At 44.3% G+C, this 18,013-nt stretch overlaps 1 protein-coding gene across 1 annotated transcript in view; it reads right to left on the reverse strand.

The window, feature by feature from the left end:
• The window catches only part of CMTM7 (CKLF like MARVEL transmembrane domain containing 7), a 29,805-nt gene extending 12,940 nt beyond the window's left edge, over positions 1–16,865 (reverse strand). The window contains exon 1 of the mRNA XM_076331125.1: positions 16,649–16,865. Within this exon, the coding sequence (XP_076187240.1) occupies positions 16,649–16,807 (159 nt within the window). The 5' untranslated portion in view covers positions 16,808–16,865. The remainder of the gene's footprint in view (positions 1–16,648) is intronic.
• Positions 16,866–18,013: the final 1,148 nt, after the last annotated feature.

An 18,013-nucleotide genomic window follows, 5' to 3' on the forward strand; every position in this document is an offset into this window, starting at 1 on the left:
AGAGGATAGGGAAGGACTGGACAAGAGTGATAAAATCCCTTTCCCTGTGCTATAAAATGCTACTTGAAGTGTTCCCTGGAAACGCTGTTCCTTTTTTAAAATCAGCTCTTTTCCTCCCTGTTTCTTCTTGTCCCTGTTGAAGAACAAGCATCTGAAGTCCATTGGTCATTGATTACACTCAGTAAAAAACAAGGAAAATGTGTACCAAGACTTCAAGGAAGTCAATCTTCCACTGCAGGAAAATTAAACACCTTCTTAAGGAAAGGAGAGGAATCATGACTTTGTATTATGAAGAGATTATATACAGGAGGAAGATCCAACTTGCAATTACTCCCAGGGCATATGCACACTGGAGAAAAGGTCCGTGACATGAGGCCCAGATGCCGTTGTACTCCTCATTTCAGATGGTCTGGATTCCACCTAACTCCCTGCACTTGGTCTTGGCTGGCTGTAGTTCTGCAGATGCAATTAGTTTACAGACAAAGCTCAGCTCCAAACATCCTAGCTTCACAGGAGTGGACTGGACATGATGCTGGGACCAAGAGCAAGCCAGCAACACAATCCTCAGCCCCTCTGGCAGCTAGATCCTGTGAAACTGCCCCAGAGCTGCCTGCATCTCAGGACTAATAGGCTGGACTCCCCTTCACTAACACAATCGTGCTGGAGTGTACCAGCAAAGATGGAAGAACCTGGACCAAGCCGGCAAGTTCAAAGCAGCTTACTAGAGAATCACCTGCTCCAAGGAACGAGCAGGCAGAAGAGATTACAGATACAATTTTCCTCACTAGTGCCCTGAGGGTAATGAAGGAAACATAACATAAGAAAGGACTTGTTTTGCCCTTCATGTACCCATAGGCCAGCTGGCACAACTAAGCATTTTCTGATCATGTGGTAGAAGACTGTAGTTTGTCTAACCACAGAACAATTTTATAACCCAAGAATCAATCTGTGCAAGTGCTTTGTATGATCTTTTTCTACTGTCCTGCTTTAATGGATGTAATAAATAAAGCTCTGGCTTTATTACCAATACTTAATTCTTTTGTAACATTTGGAGAGAACTAAATTTTCCTCAGACACAGCTACCTGCACAAACGTAAATCCAGCATGATCTCCAATATTGACAACAACCTACTCTAAAGGAAAGCCTAATGTTCTGAGCATGAGAGATACATTTCCATAGACAAACACTGACACAACAAGGGAGGAATTGAATGTCACTGGCTCTTGAATTCTGACCCCAGTTTTGTAACCATCTTACTGTCTGAACTTCAGTAAATCATGTATTTCGCTGCTTCAGCTCCCCCATTCGCCAAATGAGGGCTAATAAAGACTTCACATGCATTGTGTTAAAGTTTTTCACCTTCAAAACACTTTAGGCGTGTAAAATAAGGCAAAAATGTTGAGCACCGCTAATAAACCTCTAGGTCAAGATGATTCTTTTCCTTTATAGTGTGAATGAGAATAGATGCCCACTAAAAAAAAAACAAACCAAAAACCACAGCCCCTCTCCCCGAAAAAGCCCAAACCAACAATCAACAGATCACAGATGTAACAGACAAGCATGGGTGAAAATATGTGTGGGAATGACCCTAAAACATCCGAGGAGGAAGCCACAGAACAAGTAAAACAGTAGGAAAAGGTTGGTTGGGGGTTGCTTTTTGGTGGATTTGTTGCCATTACACCACACAAGATAAATAAAAATGAGAGTCCTAGCTCACTGTAAAATGGGAATTGGTATTTATTCCTGACTGTCACTTATTTACTTACAGTAGACTTTGATATCATGCGTTGCAAAAAAAACACCACACACAAGACATTGCAAATAAACTGTTTTCTAACTGGAAGCACAATCTTTAATGCTAAGGCTACTACTCATCTTCTTGACCATTCCTCACTGTTCTGTACCACACATTATCACTTGCCCGTATCCAGCTGTTCTTTCACAATTCTATTAATGACTGCGAAGTAAGGGTTATCCTTTCCCACTGTGCCTGTACAAGACTCCATGCAGTGGTGAGGTACTGGGTGTGGCTAGGATAGACTTAACTGCCTTCACAGCAGCTCGTATGGCGCTGTGCTTTGCATGTGTCGTTAAAACAGGGTTGATAACACATCTGTCTTTTGGCTGCTGCTGAACAGTGCTTGCACAGCAGCAAGGCTTTCTTTCTCTCTTCTCCCTCCCCTCGCCCCAAAGCAAGTAGGTTTGCAAGTGGGCAAGACGTTGGGAAGGGACACAGCCAAGACAGCTGGCTCCAGCTGACCAAAGGGATATTGCAGACCACATGATGTTGTGTTCAGCAATAAAAGCTCAAGAAAAGGAGGTATAAGGGGAAACATTCGTGGTTATGGCGTTTGTCTGCCCAAACAACCATTACACATGCTGAGGTCCTGCTTTCCAGGACCATCTGCTTGCTGATGGGGAGTAGTGAATGAATTCCTCCTTTTGCTTTGCTTGCATGTGCAGCTTTTGCTTTCCTTATAAAACTGTCATTATCTTGATCCATGGGACTTTTCGCCTTCCTTCTATTTTCTCCCCATTCTGCAGGAGAGGGGAGTGAGTGAGAGGCAGGGTGGGTGTTTGGCTGCTGGCTGGGGTTAACCTACTGCAGGTGGCCTACTCCTTGCCTAGGATTTCTAGCTGCCACAAGTAGTACAAAGAACAACATTAAAAACCTTCATTGCAGAAAGGAACTGAATGTGGTTTTTGCAAATCCGAAGACCATACCCTGAACTGACAGGCTGAAACCACTGTGTTACTGGATAACTTTTAGCTATGGATAATAATTTTCTTTTTCTATATAGAAATAAGATGTGAAATGCCAGCTAAACTGCAGGGAAAGATAATGTCGATAAGAAGCAAAACTGCCTCAAGGTGCCCAGTTCTAGAGAAACACTGTAACTCTTATCTCAAAGATTTACAGTAATACTGTGACATGCACATTGTCATGTATAATCCACCCAGCACTGCATTATCTTTTCATTTAATTATTTTGCCATGCAATGTACAACCACTTTCTTGCTTTTCTCAGAATATTTTCTTTTCTTTCTTGACTGTACTCCCCTCTGCTACATTCTCCCATAAGAAGTTGTACTATGACTTTTTGTCTCCAGTGTTTCCTTTCCTTTTTTTCTGCTCTTTATTCCCCTTTCCTCTTCTCTCCCTGCATCACACTCCGTATTTCTTCTCCTTTATAACTCTCATTCTCTCCCATCCAAATTTCCCTCTATACATGCAAACACACCACAACTCCCTCTTTTAATGTTTCCTAGCTATCCTCCCCACTCTCTTGCATCAGGACATGCATTGTAATTAGCTAACTAAAAATTAGCACCATTTAGGGGAAAAAGGTCAGGGGACAGGATTCAGCATGGAACTTACACCTGTACAAAGACTGTAGGCAGCAGCTCTGGTTTACCAGTCTCCTGTTAGTAACTGGCAATACCTGAAAGTGCTTTTCCTTTCCATCCTTCTCTGACAATTTAACCCTCTAGAAGACAGAAACAGCTTCCCCCCCGCCCCGGATGCGGTAAAACAGCATTGACAGGAGAGTTTTTCCATTGCACTTGCTGGAGCACCGATGAACCTTTGTACTGCATTAATGTCCCTCCTCCTGAATCTGAAAAGAGGGCAACCCTGAGAACTATCCATGAAATTGGTAAAAACTGGTTTATTTCCACTCTCTTAAAACTTATCCAAGTTCTAGTGCAAGCAATAGTACAGAAACTGTCTGTCTACAGATTTGGAGCAAGGGACAGCACTGACTCATATCCAAATTTATCACAGCCTTTTTAAAAAAACAATATAATAAGAGCTAAATGCTTTTTGTATTTGAACGAAAAAAAGGTCAAAGTTTCCAGCTTGTGACACCAGCCAAGATAGTAAGCGGAATTTTCCATCCCTAAGTGAGCCAATCAGGATACCATGCCCTGGAGAAATGTCACTGACTGCAGCTGTACATTTCCGAATTTTACACCTCAACACAGTGAAGCAACATCCATATATTATTAAGTACATATTTCTGGACAGAATAAAACAAAATTTTTTAACAGCTTCCCAAAACAGAAAGATAAACGAAGAGCAGGCCAAGGTTACAATTGTAGTTCATGCAAGACTGGTTCTACTAATTTAAGCAACAACGTTGACTGCTGCTGTAATTGAGATTTCCTTCTTCCAGGGCGGTCTTGGAAATGTGAGCTGTAACAGCCAAACCCCTACTAGAAAAAGATAAAAAACCCAGTCCATTTAAAACTTCACTAATGACAGATGAAATCAGCTGCCTTCAAGTGCATGGTTCTGTGAAGCAGTCAGTCTTTGGTTGCACAATAATCTCTCAGCCCCTGCGTCTGGGCAGATTTCCTTCTTGTCTGGCTGCTTTGCTAAAATAAGGAGGCTGCCTGGCCTCTGATAAATGACTTCTCTTGTGCACCCCCATCTGCAGGCTATTTATTGAAGATAAAAATGGTGGGAGGGTGAGAAAAGGCAAAATAATCTTATTCAGACCCTCTACAACTCAGATAAGAGGACAATCCTAAGTACAAGCAAGTGGTATTCTTTATCAATAAGAAGTTATCTATCTGCTCAGGCACAGGCCTCAGTGGTAGAAAAGGATGTGGGATAACCACAGAACCAGCATATGAATGACATTATTAAAGAGCCCTTGTTACAGGGTGTTAGCCATGACCATTAAAAAGGCAATTCTTTGTAACGACTAGCTACAATTAAGTCCTGCCTACCACTGATCACAGTGTATGCAATACTTCAATCCCACCACGGCCAGCTTAACTAGCTCCCCGCCTCAGTCCCCACAGCTGCCTGCACCACCACTGCACCATACTGAAAGACACCATACAATCCTGTACGTTATTAACTGAAAGCTGAGGACTTTACAGTTATATGGCAAAAAATATGCTATATTCTCATCAGGCAGTGAATTAACTAAAAAAAAAAAAAACCCACAAGTTCGTTACCAACAACCACCTCATAATTTTCTTTTCTCTCCAATCCAATATTAACAGATTTGTTTTAAAAATCAACTTAAATTTAAAACATTTCAACTGTAAAAGCATTATCAGTAAGTTTTTCCAATCTACATAAAAGATGCACACACAACGCTCAAAATACTGCAAAAATGTAAGTGATAATTGAGTAATATTGCACAAGTGCCATATTCGAGTCACAAAATTCCCAAAATACATAAAACTCATTGCAAAACAGTATTAATGGCGCAGCTGACTGTTAGCATGTCTGCAAAGGATAGGAACAGAATTTTAAATACAGCAAATGCCCTAGCAGGGTTTTAACTCTGGGAAACACAGCTGCTTTCCCTCTAACTCTCAAAGAAGTACTTACGTGTTTCTAGACACCTGCAATGACTGCAGGCACTACTCTGGACAAAGCCAGGAGACCCCTATACTTTGCGAGCATGTAGCTTGTCCATCTATTAATAAGGAACTACTTCTCTGTGCAGGCAACAGCCCCCATGTAACAGGTAGCCTGCCACCCACTCCAGTGGTCTCTCCCGCCTCAAATCAAGTCATAATCCCCAAATCATAGATGAACCTGCTGTTTCAGGTAAGAGCAGGGACACATCTTCTACAACCGGTTTTCTCTGCAGATGCACAGATACAATCACTGGCTCAGCCTGTGCTCTCTGCCCTCCTCCCAGGTAAGGTACTGGTTGTGGTGCTCATTGGGAACCTGCATCCCACACCACCAAGCCAATTGCCCATTTAGAAAAACACTACCTGATTGCTGCAAAAAGCATGCATGCACGTGGCTTCTGCTGTAATTCACTCCACCGTAGAAGACCATCTATCTTGCATGGTAGGGAGAATCCTTACCTCACAACTCAGATTATAAGAAGTAAAAAACATTGTAAGAGACTTGAATCTCCAAAGTCCTCTAGTAAAAAGTGGACAATCTGGTGATAGCAACCAAAAATGTAGGGATTATTATAACCAAATCTCTGCAGATTCGGAAGTTGCACAGCAAGCTGTGATTGTTGCTTCTCTCCTCTGCAAGGCAAGCACTTCCAACATCTAGATCCTCCTGGAAAGCCATGTTAACTGTTCTCTCGGTCTGGTAAACCCGAGTCGGACAGAATGACAGGAGAAGACAGTCCACAGTGTGGGTAGGTTTGTGTAAACGGAGAAAGACTGCCTCAAGCACACAAGGTGCTTCTGAGGCAAGAAAAAGAAAAGGACCAGGAAGAGAAGAGAACTGTAGGCCAACAAAAGTGGGTTTGGTAGAACCTAAAAATTGAGAGGTTTGAGCTGTCTTAAGGAATAGCAGAAAAGTGGCTCTCGATGGCAGAAAGGAATCCAACAATGATGTACAGGAATATATATGCTCATGGAGGTTCAAAGACACCTAAGGTATGTAAACATTGCTGGAAAACTTTGTCCTTTGAGGCTGTTGCTGCAAAAGCAGCAACAGAGTTCACCAACACTGGGTCTGGAAAGGGAGCCCTCCTTGGGGGCAGGAGATTGCCCACCTCACCTGCCATACTTCCTTTCAGTCAGCTGGGAAGAAGAGCTCCTTGTAGGAGCAAGGCACCTCTGAAACCACTGCTCTGAACCATTCTCAGATGTATTGTTTGGGTTGTTTGTATTGTTTGCCCTTTAAATAAAGTCCCATATTGTCAGTAATATACAATATAGAAAGAGGTTAATCCTCACTTGTGAGCTATAGAGCTCTTGTAGATAAAGTTCATGGCTGTCTAAAAATGGATTTACCAACCATGCATGGCAATACCACCTACAGAGAAGGAGCCCACGTTGGCTGGCCAGCCAAGCCTGGCTCAGACTGGCTGGCTGCTTGAAGCCCGGGGTACACAGTGTTCATTATTAACAATCACCTGCAAACTCTGCACAGCAAGCTGCAAAGTTTCCCCCTTGACCTGGATATCCAATACGTATCTAACAGCATACAGCTACTTAAAACTCAAATAGGAACATGTAACACAAAACGAGTACCTCATGGCAACAATCATTCTAGTAACCTATCAAACATCTAGTTGATGCACAAAAAATAAAAAGCATATGCAATCTCATCTTCCTGAAAGTTGTTACTGAGATAAGGAATAGCTTGCGAACCGCTCAGTGAAGTCTCAGTGCCTATGCCTGCTAACCCTCAGCAAGCAATCTGTTCATCACTCGCCCTTACAGATGCTGCTCACAACACAACCCGTTCTCATTGTCTGAGGCATTTATTGCTTGACTGATTCAAATCTTCAGTTAACACCTGCCATATCTCTCCCTGCCCCAGAGAACACCACACCGACATCTGGCAGTCGCACAGACAGCAGTTAAAAAGTTCCTATCTGTCATCTCCAGCAAAGGCTTTGTTAGCCATAGCAACGGAGCCTTGAGCAAGGTCTCCTCAAATAAGAGGAGAGGACTTGTTTACATCACCGAAGTCCACGTTGTTAGCTGTGCTGGCACATCATAATTTTTATCAGGAAAAAACAGGTGAGAGTTCCCAAAAATGCTAACGTCATGACAATTTCCAGACCAACCGGCATCATCATAACCTGGCTGCTGGATCAGGCTGGGCCTTAGCACACAAAAGAACGACCTTTTCTAAGTGCAAGCACTTGATGCTTGGCAAGGTGCCAGAGAAGTGAAGGGCGATGAATGAGGGGGAAAAATGAGAAGAGATGAGATTCCCCAGTGGCACTGTCACAGCTGACAGCTTTCAGTGACTGCCTGGAGACTGGCAGGCCTCTCAAACACACTGCAACAGCACTCCTGTGTCTACTAGGAAGCTTCACTCAAGCAACCTGTGAAAGGCTCAATTAGCGAGCAGGTGACAAGCAGCAACCGGGGACTGTGTTTTTCCCAAACAGATAAGAGAGCTCCCAAAGTGGCCTTCCCCGAGCGTGATTACAGACTTGCAGGAAAGTATGCTAAGTAATTCTGTAGTTCTGCAGCTGCTGCTGGTCATCTCAGGCTAACAGCATACTCCTCTCCCAGCGGTCAGTACTTGTTTCTTGAACTCACTAATGGCATTTTTTTAAAAAAAACAACAAACCACCAAAAACATTCTAAGAAAATTCCCCCTTGAAGCAGCTTCTCAATCTTGTCATCGTTGCATTTCCATTTTCCTTAAGGGAAGCTGTGAGCAGGAGAGGAAGCCATAAGCGTTGCAGCTACTGTTATTGTTGCAAGAACAGCAGCCAAATTTGCTTTGGCTTTGAAAGCTGCAGTCACCTAGCTTCGACCAGTCAGACACATCCGTACTCACCATTACATTCATCAAATTACCAGCATTGCGGTGCAGGGAGTTGTTTCAGCCGTGATGATCCCTTAAGAATCTGAGTTATGCAAAAAAGAGGAAGCTCACAGGTGGGTGAAAGGAAGTCACAGCAGTTTTAGAGTTTGATCTCCGTGTACTAGCAATTTCTGGCTGCTGCATACATCTCACCACAAAATAGGAGGACAAGGCCACAGCGCACATGACGTGACAATAGCGCAACGGAGACAAGTCAACCGCAGTACTGAGTGAATACCTCACAAGGACTCTCCAGGGAGGGGAGCAAAGGAAACACTTACTCATAATAAGCAAACACTGTCTGGCTTTGGGGGACAGCACTCCATTACCCCAGCAATGCAGAGCAGGTACTTAACAGAGCCTCACAGTCAGGTATACTGCCCTCACCGAGGTACAGCCATGGCTTTACTGGATCACGATGAGACACAACAAATTGCTCCAGCATCTACAGCCCTGGAACCCAATGAAGGATGCTTGGCAAGATGCTCTTTATCATTTATAGGCTCCAAGCAGATGGGGACCACACTTGGAAAGAACTGATCCCCTGGTTTCTGTTTCTCTGTGGCAGGAGAGAAGGATGTTCAAAGGGACACCACCCCCAAAGAGAGTGAAGACAGGGAATACACCATACTTGCATGTCTTAAAGGAAAGTCACAGAGCAGTAAGAATCCATGCTTTTCACCACCAAGTTGGGCGGGAGTGTTGATCTGCTTGAGGGTAGGAAGGCTCTGCAGAGGGACCTGGACAGGCTGGATCGATGGGCCCAGGCCAACTGCATGGGATTCAACAAGGCCAAGTGACGGGTCCTGCACTTTGGCCACAACAACCCCATGCAACGCTACAGGCTTGGGGAAGAGTGGCTGGAAAGCTGCCTGTCGGAAAAGGACCTGGGGGTGTTGGTCGACAGCCGGCTGAACATGAGCCGGCAGTGTGCCCAGGCGGCCAAGAAGGCCAATGGCATCCTGGCCTGTATCAGAAATAGTGTGGCCAGTAGGAGTAGGGAAGTGATCGTGCCCCTGTACTCGGCACTGGTGAGGCCGCACCTCGAATACTGTGTTCAGTTTTGGGCCCCTCACTACAAGAAGGACGTTGAGGTGCTGGAGCGTGTCCAGAGAAGGGCAACGAGGCTGGTGAAGGGTCTGGAGAACAAGTCTTATGAGGAGCGGCTGAGGAAACTGGGGTTGTTTAGCTTGGAGAAAAGGAGGCTCAGGAGAGACCTCATTGCTCTCTACAACCACCTGAAAGGAGGTTGTAGCGGGGTGGGTGTCGGTCTCTTCTCCCAAGTAACTAGTGATAGGACGAGAGGAAATGGCCTCAAGTTGCGGCAGGGGAGGTTTAGATTGGATGTAAGGAAAAATTTCTTTACTGAAAGAGTGGTTAAACATTGGAACAGGCTGCCCAGGGAAGTGGTTGAGTCCCTATCCCTGGAGGTATTTACAAGACGTGTAGATGAAGCGCTTAGGGACATGGGTCCGCTTAGGTTTAGCGGGCATGGTGGTGTTGGGCTGACGGTTGGACTCGACGATCTTAGAGGTCTTTTCCAACCTTAATGATTCTATGATTCTATGATCTTATTATCCACGGACACCATGTACACCTGATTAAGATTTTTAAATGGCATTTGCAAATCTAACTTCCTGTAAAACAAATGTGCCAGGAAACCACTGCCAATACTTCACTCTGCTCTTTCAAGCATACTAAACACATCTCAGGTGATGTGGTAAATTTCTAGGCTTCATTTCCTTTTTTTTTTGTTTCAGAAAATGTATTTGTAACCCTTGTTCAGTCACCTCTATTCAAAGAGCACTACATGCACTCAGGTTGCTAATGAATGTATTGCAACAAATCCTAATGGATGGGTCAAATGAGCAATGAAAGGTAGCTCCAACTTAGTGCTTTTAGGAAGCCTCTTTTAGGACACAAATAAAACATTCATTGACACATTCAGAACAGAGATTCCCTAGTGTTTAACACTGACTATAATTGCCTTTTTACAAAATGTACTGGAGTTGATTTTTTAGCCTTCTAGAGCAGTTTCAACATCAGAAAAATTACTAGTTTCTTTTTTGCTGAAAGAGATAGAAATTAAAACAGATGGTACAAAACCTTCCCCTGCCCAGGAGAAAAAGAAAAAGGACTACATTCTCAGCTTGTGGTTTGAAGCACATGGAACCACTTCAGGCTTATGTAGTTCCTGCCCTTATATGCCAGACACTTGCTCTTACTGACAGTAGTCTCTATGGCTGCACTGTTCTCTAAAAACTCTCATGGAAAAAAGAAAACTGAAGGAGAGCTGAAGTAAAGCTACATCAGTTCCCTGGTTTGGTTTACTGCGTAACCTTGTGAACAGCTGCATCACTGCAGCTAAGAATGGCTGCACAGAAGTGAGAGAGAAAGGGAAAATTCCTTAAACTGGTGTTGCTTGTGAAGTTTTGTCTCATCAAATAAAACTGTGCCAGCCTACCACCAAGCGCTCCTTGGTTAACACACAGAGAACATACTGTTTGCTCCCAGCTCTTACACAAATACTCGGGTAGAAACTGTAAAATGGCCACCCAGAGCAGAGGCATGGAAAAAACACAACTGGCCAAGCCAGCCTGTTTCAGTGATCTCAGAGTGGAAATAACAGGACTTCCCAGACCTATTGGTTTTAATTACTAGGCTTGGACATTCCTCACTCAAGTGCTCATACTTACTTTGAAGCCATTAAGATAATTTTTTTCTCTCTTTGCTCAGCATGCCAAGCAAGGTCCTTTTACTGCAGCTTCTAGCAGAACAACAAAAATAATTAACAGCTGCAACACATAGCTCTGACCTTGGCCTGAGAATAACTTTGCTGCTAAAAACCATGTCTCATTTCTTATTGCTTAGCCAGTAGTTTATCACATAGTTGCAGACTGAAGACACCTGCGCATTCTTGGGGTGGTTTTCCTCAATTATTATTTCGTTTGCAATCATAAAATGCCTCCTGCATGCCTCAAAGTAAGACTTTTTGTATAATATGTCATGACATCACTGACAGCTATTACAGCATTATTTTCATGTTTTCTGTTATCAGCCAGCTGGAAAGTCAAGCAGAACACAGAACTGTTTGAATCTAAGTTTTTTAGGTTAGCATCTGGCAGCTTTCACCAAGCTTGTTACTTCTGGACGTTCTTTTCCTTTGGAAGAACTACAGACAGACTGACAGTAGAGGAAAGTTGAAAGTGCAGTCTACACAGGACCCAGAGACAGACTTACAGCTTCAGCATCTCTGTGTATCACCAGAATCCCTCTCTTCTGACTGAGCAGCATTATTACAATACAGGCAAAACCATGTGTCACCGATGCGCTGCTGCAAAGAATTAGATGTTTTACTTCAATCACCTCCATGGACAGAAAGACGTTTCAGGCTCAAGATCAAGTTAGAAGATTGAGTAGCTCTCAAATCATTCCAAGCATCATTTGCTTTTGTGAATTTCCTTTTCCTGTATCAATGGTTTTGATTAGGAATTGTTTTCTTCCACTAACAGATTTTGCTTTTTTTTTCATATTTTAACACCTTCTGAATTTAGCTCCCCAGTAAATTTGTCTGATATCATCCAACACATTCAGAAATTGATCTCGGCTCCAGCAACCTAACTACCAGCATTTTCTAGCTTTCAGTGTTAGACATATTAATATTCTCTTGAATACTATTATTCAACTGTATGTTAGTGTACGAATAACCCAGAGAGGTTTCAGCACACCTCAAAGTTACTCAGAATTACAGACTGTCTTGTTGGCCATTCACTTATCAAGTACGTAATTGCTTTTGTCAAGACGTACTTTGGAAATTAAATAGATACTCAGCAGAAAAGCTTTAACTATCGCCTTAGCATTTTTAACAAGTTAAAATGATGTTAAGTCAAATTTTATTGAGTTTATCCTTTTTTACCTTGCAATTGTTTGTAAATTTTTTCTTCAGCCTTGAGAGATAATTTTGATTTTCTTCTTTTCTGTCTGGTGAAACTGCTCTTTCCTGGTTCATATTAGGCTGAAAGAATCAGCACTGGTTTTAGCTTAAAACACCCTGTATTGAGGCTGTGCTTACTGTGCCAGAACTATTGTCCACTCAGTAACAACAGTGTTATTGTAAGAACAATCGCCTTCAGTCTGAACTGTGGCCAAAGTTAGCTTGGCCCAACCTGAAGGAGGTGAAAAAGAGGCAAAAAAGGCCATGGGCCACCTCTGCACCTCTCAGAGTCCAGAAACAAGGAACAGTCCAAGAACAGAGAAGCCTGAGAGACCTACACAAGCATGTGCTGTGCCGTGATGGCTTTCCTTCTACACGTGAGCTCTCAGCACTTCTTTTCTCTCTTCAGTCTGTATTGGTCACACTCTTGCAAATCTCTGCATCAGACACTTTGGACAGGTGATACAATCACAGCCATTCCTACCAGCCAACTGCCTAAGATGGTGGGATACCTATCTAGGCTCCACTGTCAAACATGGGCTGTGCTGAAAGCAGGACCTAGTCCAAAACAGTGTCTGTGGCATCCTCCAGACTTCAGTTGTAAAAATACAAACGGCACATAAGGGCTCCACAAGAAATTCAGCTGAATCAGACTTGTTTCAATCTATGAACACTGCCACTTGAGCCACCCTGGTGACAATATGGATGCAAATTCATACCACTGTCTCTAATGGCACAGGATGCCTCAAAAGGCTTCCAAGAACCCATCTACTGAGAACTCGCCAAGCTAAGTGACATAGTGTCCTGGTTTTGGCTGGGATAGAGTTAATTTTCTTCCTAGTAGCTGGTATAGTGCTGTGTTTTGGATTTAGGATGAGAATAATGTTGAACCACAACACATAGATTCCTAGAAAGTCTTAAAATAAAACAAACCAGCAGTAGCATGGACACAGAGCAAACGTGCTTCAAACAAATCAGCACAGTTAGTATGGCATACTGAAGGTTGCCACGTGTGTCGATTTTGCCAAGCTGACTAAAATTCAAGTTCTTTAGCTTCTCTGCTATAACTGTATTGTGCACACTGATACACACCCACTCACACACTTACTGAGTACACTGCTGCTATAGAACCAAGGTGGCCACAATGGGATCCTGCATGTATCCCCGTGAAAATATGAGATCCTGGCAAAACTGCAAATACAAAAAAAGAGGGGGGAAAAAAAAGGAAAAGAAAAGAAAAAGAAAAAGCTATATTAATCATCATCAGGTTAAACCAGTTGAAGTGGGTTAGATGTTGAAGATACTTCATAACTTCCTGTTAAAAACAGAGCATTAATTCAGACTGGATTTTGAAAATGGAGCTCCTACTAACATTAGTAATACTCACGCATGAAAAACAGCTTTCAAACTGTCTTACTGCCACGTAAAATTCACAAGTCACAGAACTGTGTTTTCTCCTCCGTTTTATTTGCAAAATATTTACAGACCATTCCCTAAGCATTAGAAAGCCAGGAACTCAATGCATAAAATGCATTATCTTTTCAAAGCGATAATCATTATGCAAGGTCAAAGAAATTCTCTAGCAAAAAAGTAAAGGAATTAGTGTAGGCTTACAGGCGAGAATCACTTTTTTACTTCCTAATTTCATTCTATGCTAGACACCACAGCACCCAGAATTTGAAGAGGAAGCACTGGTGACATTTAGACATTAGCAACAAATCAGTAATCATCAGATTGCTGCACAATCTCTTCATCTTGTCCAAGATTGCTGAGTTTCAGGCCCCGTGTTATGGTCTTTCTTACAGAAGAACAGCTGTAACGTTATCTTCTATTTTCTTTGTATAATTTTCATAGCATATTGTTGTCATCTATTAGAATTATTTCATGCACAAATACATACAATCAATTTTTTTTTTAGCTTGCAAGCACTCCAAACAGCCCTTAACATTACAGTAAATGATGAAACGTTTCCTTCTTGTTCTCTCTCATATAATTTACTTCTTGGTAAAAGGGATTGAGGAAGAAAGAGAAAACAGAAACAGTAATGTTCCCTCTTCATAACCACAACCACTCAGAGGCCCAGTACGCAATTCAGTGTGATATATGTCTAACCCAAGAGACCTCACCTTTGTCCTCTGCCAGCATAATGGTTCTCCTTCTTAGTAAGACTGCAGTCCCACCAGCCACAGTAACACTAATGCAGGAATGTTTATAGATTTAGCATAAAGAATTCTTTTCAGAGAAACATACTGCAAACACTTCTTACTAGAAGAACTGAATGCTAATACAAATGGACCCATGGATATAGTGGAAATACTGTCTGAGAAGAGATAAACGAGAGTTGAGAAAATATTTAGCTCTCCGTATTTTATTGATTGCAGGAGTTAATCCAGAACTAACCTATCCTGGTTATTTCTACACACTGCAACACTAACTTTTAGTTTTCTTAGGGAATCATTTGAGAAGATGACACTATCGTGATACCATATTAAGAGAAGTTCATTTGCCTGAAGTTCCTTGGATACCTGAGGTAACTCCTACTGATGTTATTTACAGGCAAGCTGGAAAGCAGAAAAATATAAGAAGGTGAGGCTGAAAAAGTGCTAAGGGGAACTAATTTATATTACTTTAACTTCTGTTAAAGTCACTGCAGAAAGCCACTAGCTTAAATTCTGATGAATTTGATGTTGAACAGCATTGATAAAATATTACTTTATGTAAAGTATGTGAAGTATTGGATAAAATTACATAATTTACATACATTACATAAAAATATGTAAAGTATACACACACATTTTATATGTGCACCAAAACCTGAAATTTCAGCACAGATAAGCATGCCTGTGCTAGCTCTAAGAGTCACATGGCATAGCTGTAGTGACACCACAGCAGGAAGGAGAGCAGAGAGGACTAGGTATTTCTAGTCCATAAAAGGAACTGTTCTTTCCACAGTGGTGAAAGCAAAAGGATAAACAGACTTTTAGCTAATCAGCAAAGCACAAGTCTACTGCTTTAGGACTACAGGTTCACTTGCAATGTAGACACACGCTCAGAAGAATGTCATTTGTCTCCTGAAAAGATACTCCAGATCCACGCGACTGTTTGGGAACAACCCAAGCAAAGAGAAGGCGGCAGACAGCTGTTTGTTTTCCTGCTGAACAGAATTCATAGTGAGGGACAACTTGAGGTCCCACAAGCACAGTACAAATGCTCAGCAGGTGCAGGTAGCCATGCCCAGTCACATTCAATTATGTCTCTTGCTACCGAGGCTCATTTCTAAGGGCAGCTGATGGCTATTAATGAACTGGAAGAAACTGGGCAGCTTTTAAAGAGAAACTTTGCGATTTGATATTCCTCCACCGTAACCTAGAACAAAATCATTCCTAACTTCTAATGTCAATTTAGGACTCTAGATGCTAATAACTTACACAAGTTTAAAAAAATGACTAGACAAATAAAGGTGGGGGGGAAAAAAGGCATTGGGGTTTATAAAAAATGAGGGCAACAACTCCAGCATAAAATGTGGTCGAGGTACAAGTTTTTGCAGGATGAGAATGTATGTGAGGAGGTATCACTACATGTCATCTTCCATGCTCTTTCCTAGCCATTATTCACTGCCGTTACTGGAATTAAACTGACAAATCACTCCACAGACAATTATGTGCCACAGAAATGAGAAAGAGCTTATCCATCTGCTAATGCTCTCCACATCTGGATGGAGCAAAATTTCCTGCACTGAGTCAAGTTAAGGCATTAGCTCAAATCCCGGCAGCACCCTGCTTTCGATTTCTTTTGAACTTCTGCTTTTCAGCCATACATCTCCCAGATCCCTCCCTGGGTCACTGCCTAGAGGTCGTTGACAGACAGGGCACGGAGCCAGCTGGACTAGCAGTCTCAGCCACGATGCCCACCCCTACGAGCCCACTGTCGGCACTGGCACTTGGCCCCACTTTCTCCCAAAAACTTACCCACGAGTAAGTAATGAGGTGTTCCACTGGAGCACGATGTGCCTTCGCATCACGGTGCTACCATTATTGTCAATAGCAAAAAGTTGTTAATACTAATCATTACCAATAGCTACCATTATCAAGCTAGTACCACGCAGTACTTTGAGCAAGTCGCGTTACTCTGGGGCCACATTCGTCCGTTTGAAGAGAAGGGCACATCGCTGCCTTAGAAAAACGCAAAGGCAGCTTCTGACAGACCTGAACACTTCGCTTTGCCAGAGGAACCTGGACTTTCCTTCCTCCCGCGAGCTGCGAGAGCCGAGGAGTAAAATCGCAGCGGCCAAAACGGCAATAAGCTGCGACCCCGGCACCCCCCGACGACGCCCTCCAGACCCGTCGCCAAAAGGAACACCCAGCAGGGGTGACTGCGACGCCCGCGCGGGCCGAGGGTCCCGAGGGTCCCAGCGGCCGCCCCCCGCCCCGCTCGCCCCTTACCATCTGGGCCACCTTCAGCATGCCGGCGCAGGAGCGGAAATAGGCGCCGTCCACGAGCTCCGCGTCCGAGCCCACTGAGGAGGAGGTGGCGGCGGCCTGTGGGGCCGCGGGCCCCCCGCTGCTCACCCCGGTGCGGATCACTCGCGCCCCGTGAGACATGGCTCCTTCCCTCGCCGCCGCCCGGCCCGGGACAGGGGTACGGGACCGGACGGGGCGGGACGGCGAGGGGCGGGCGGCGGCGCCCCGGGGCTGCCAGGGGCCGGGCGGGGCGCGGCGCCTCCCCGCCCGCCCTCGCTCCCCGGCTGGCGCGGCCGCGGGGCGGGGGCCACGGAGGGGGCAGGCGAGGAGAAGCCGCGGGGCTTTCCCGCGGGGCAGACGCCGCCGTACCCGCGCAGGGAGAAAAGCGGGGGGGCGGAGGAGAAGCCGGGCGCGGGACGAAGCCCGGCAGCCGAGGCCAGCAACCCCCCTCGGGCAGGCAAAGGGTGGCCGTGCCGCGGCTCCGGCCCGGCACTCCCGCAGCACCTTTCCGGACCGGCAGCCGCAGCGGGACGCCCGGCCGTCCCCGCTTTGCAGCTGGGTTACGTGAAGGTAGAGGCCGAAGCGAACATCTCCAAGCAGGGGGAAGGGACGCCTCACTGTGTATTGCGGGGTCCGGGAGGGGAGCTCCGCACTGAACCGGCCGCCGCCGCGGTTAGCGGTTTTACTCGAACCGTGAAAAAGTGCCAAAGTTCGCCAGCGATGTTCTTGGGAGGGGAGCTGCTCCGGTGCTTCGCGGTGGAGGTACAGCTGCAGACAGCGTCTTCCCACACAACATTTATTCTCACCAAAATACACCAAAGCTCCTGATTCATGATCTCATAGAAGAGAAAATATTTGCATTAAATGGGCAGCGACAGGCAAAACTGGAATGACTGTCCAAATGTTTCGGCCCCATTGGTTGAATTAAATCGTGCGGAGATACTAACAAAACTCAGCAAAGGAAGCTATATAATTTCCTCAAGTTTAAAAATAACTTGTTTTGTTTTCTGACAAGTGAGGTAATAGCGGGCTTCCGAGCTGGGCATATGCCACTTTTGTAACTCATGAGAGGAGTAACCCCATCTTCAGCTGCAGAACTGCTCTGTTCTGCAGTTAGGATGCACGTTCTGTTCATATTTAGTATTTAATAGCTCCTTCAGCAACTAAAAGACACGTAAGTTCAGACGATCTCCAACACAAATAAGGGGCTAGCGTAAGTAATTTACATGAGCAAGACAGGGTTTGCCAGTGTAGGCAATGGTCTGTAATAGACTAAGCAGTACACACAAGCCCAGAACTATTAAGCCAGCTAGTTTTGCAACAAAAGATATTATTACCTGTCCCACC

The sequence above is a fragment of the Aptenodytes patagonicus genome, chromosome 2, assembly GCF_965638725.1.
Source record: "Aptenodytes patagonicus chromosome 2, bAptPat1.pri.cur, whole genome shotgun sequence".
NCBI classification, from domain to species: Eukaryota; Metazoa; Chordata; class Aves; order Sphenisciformes; family Spheniscidae; genus Aptenodytes; species Aptenodytes patagonicus.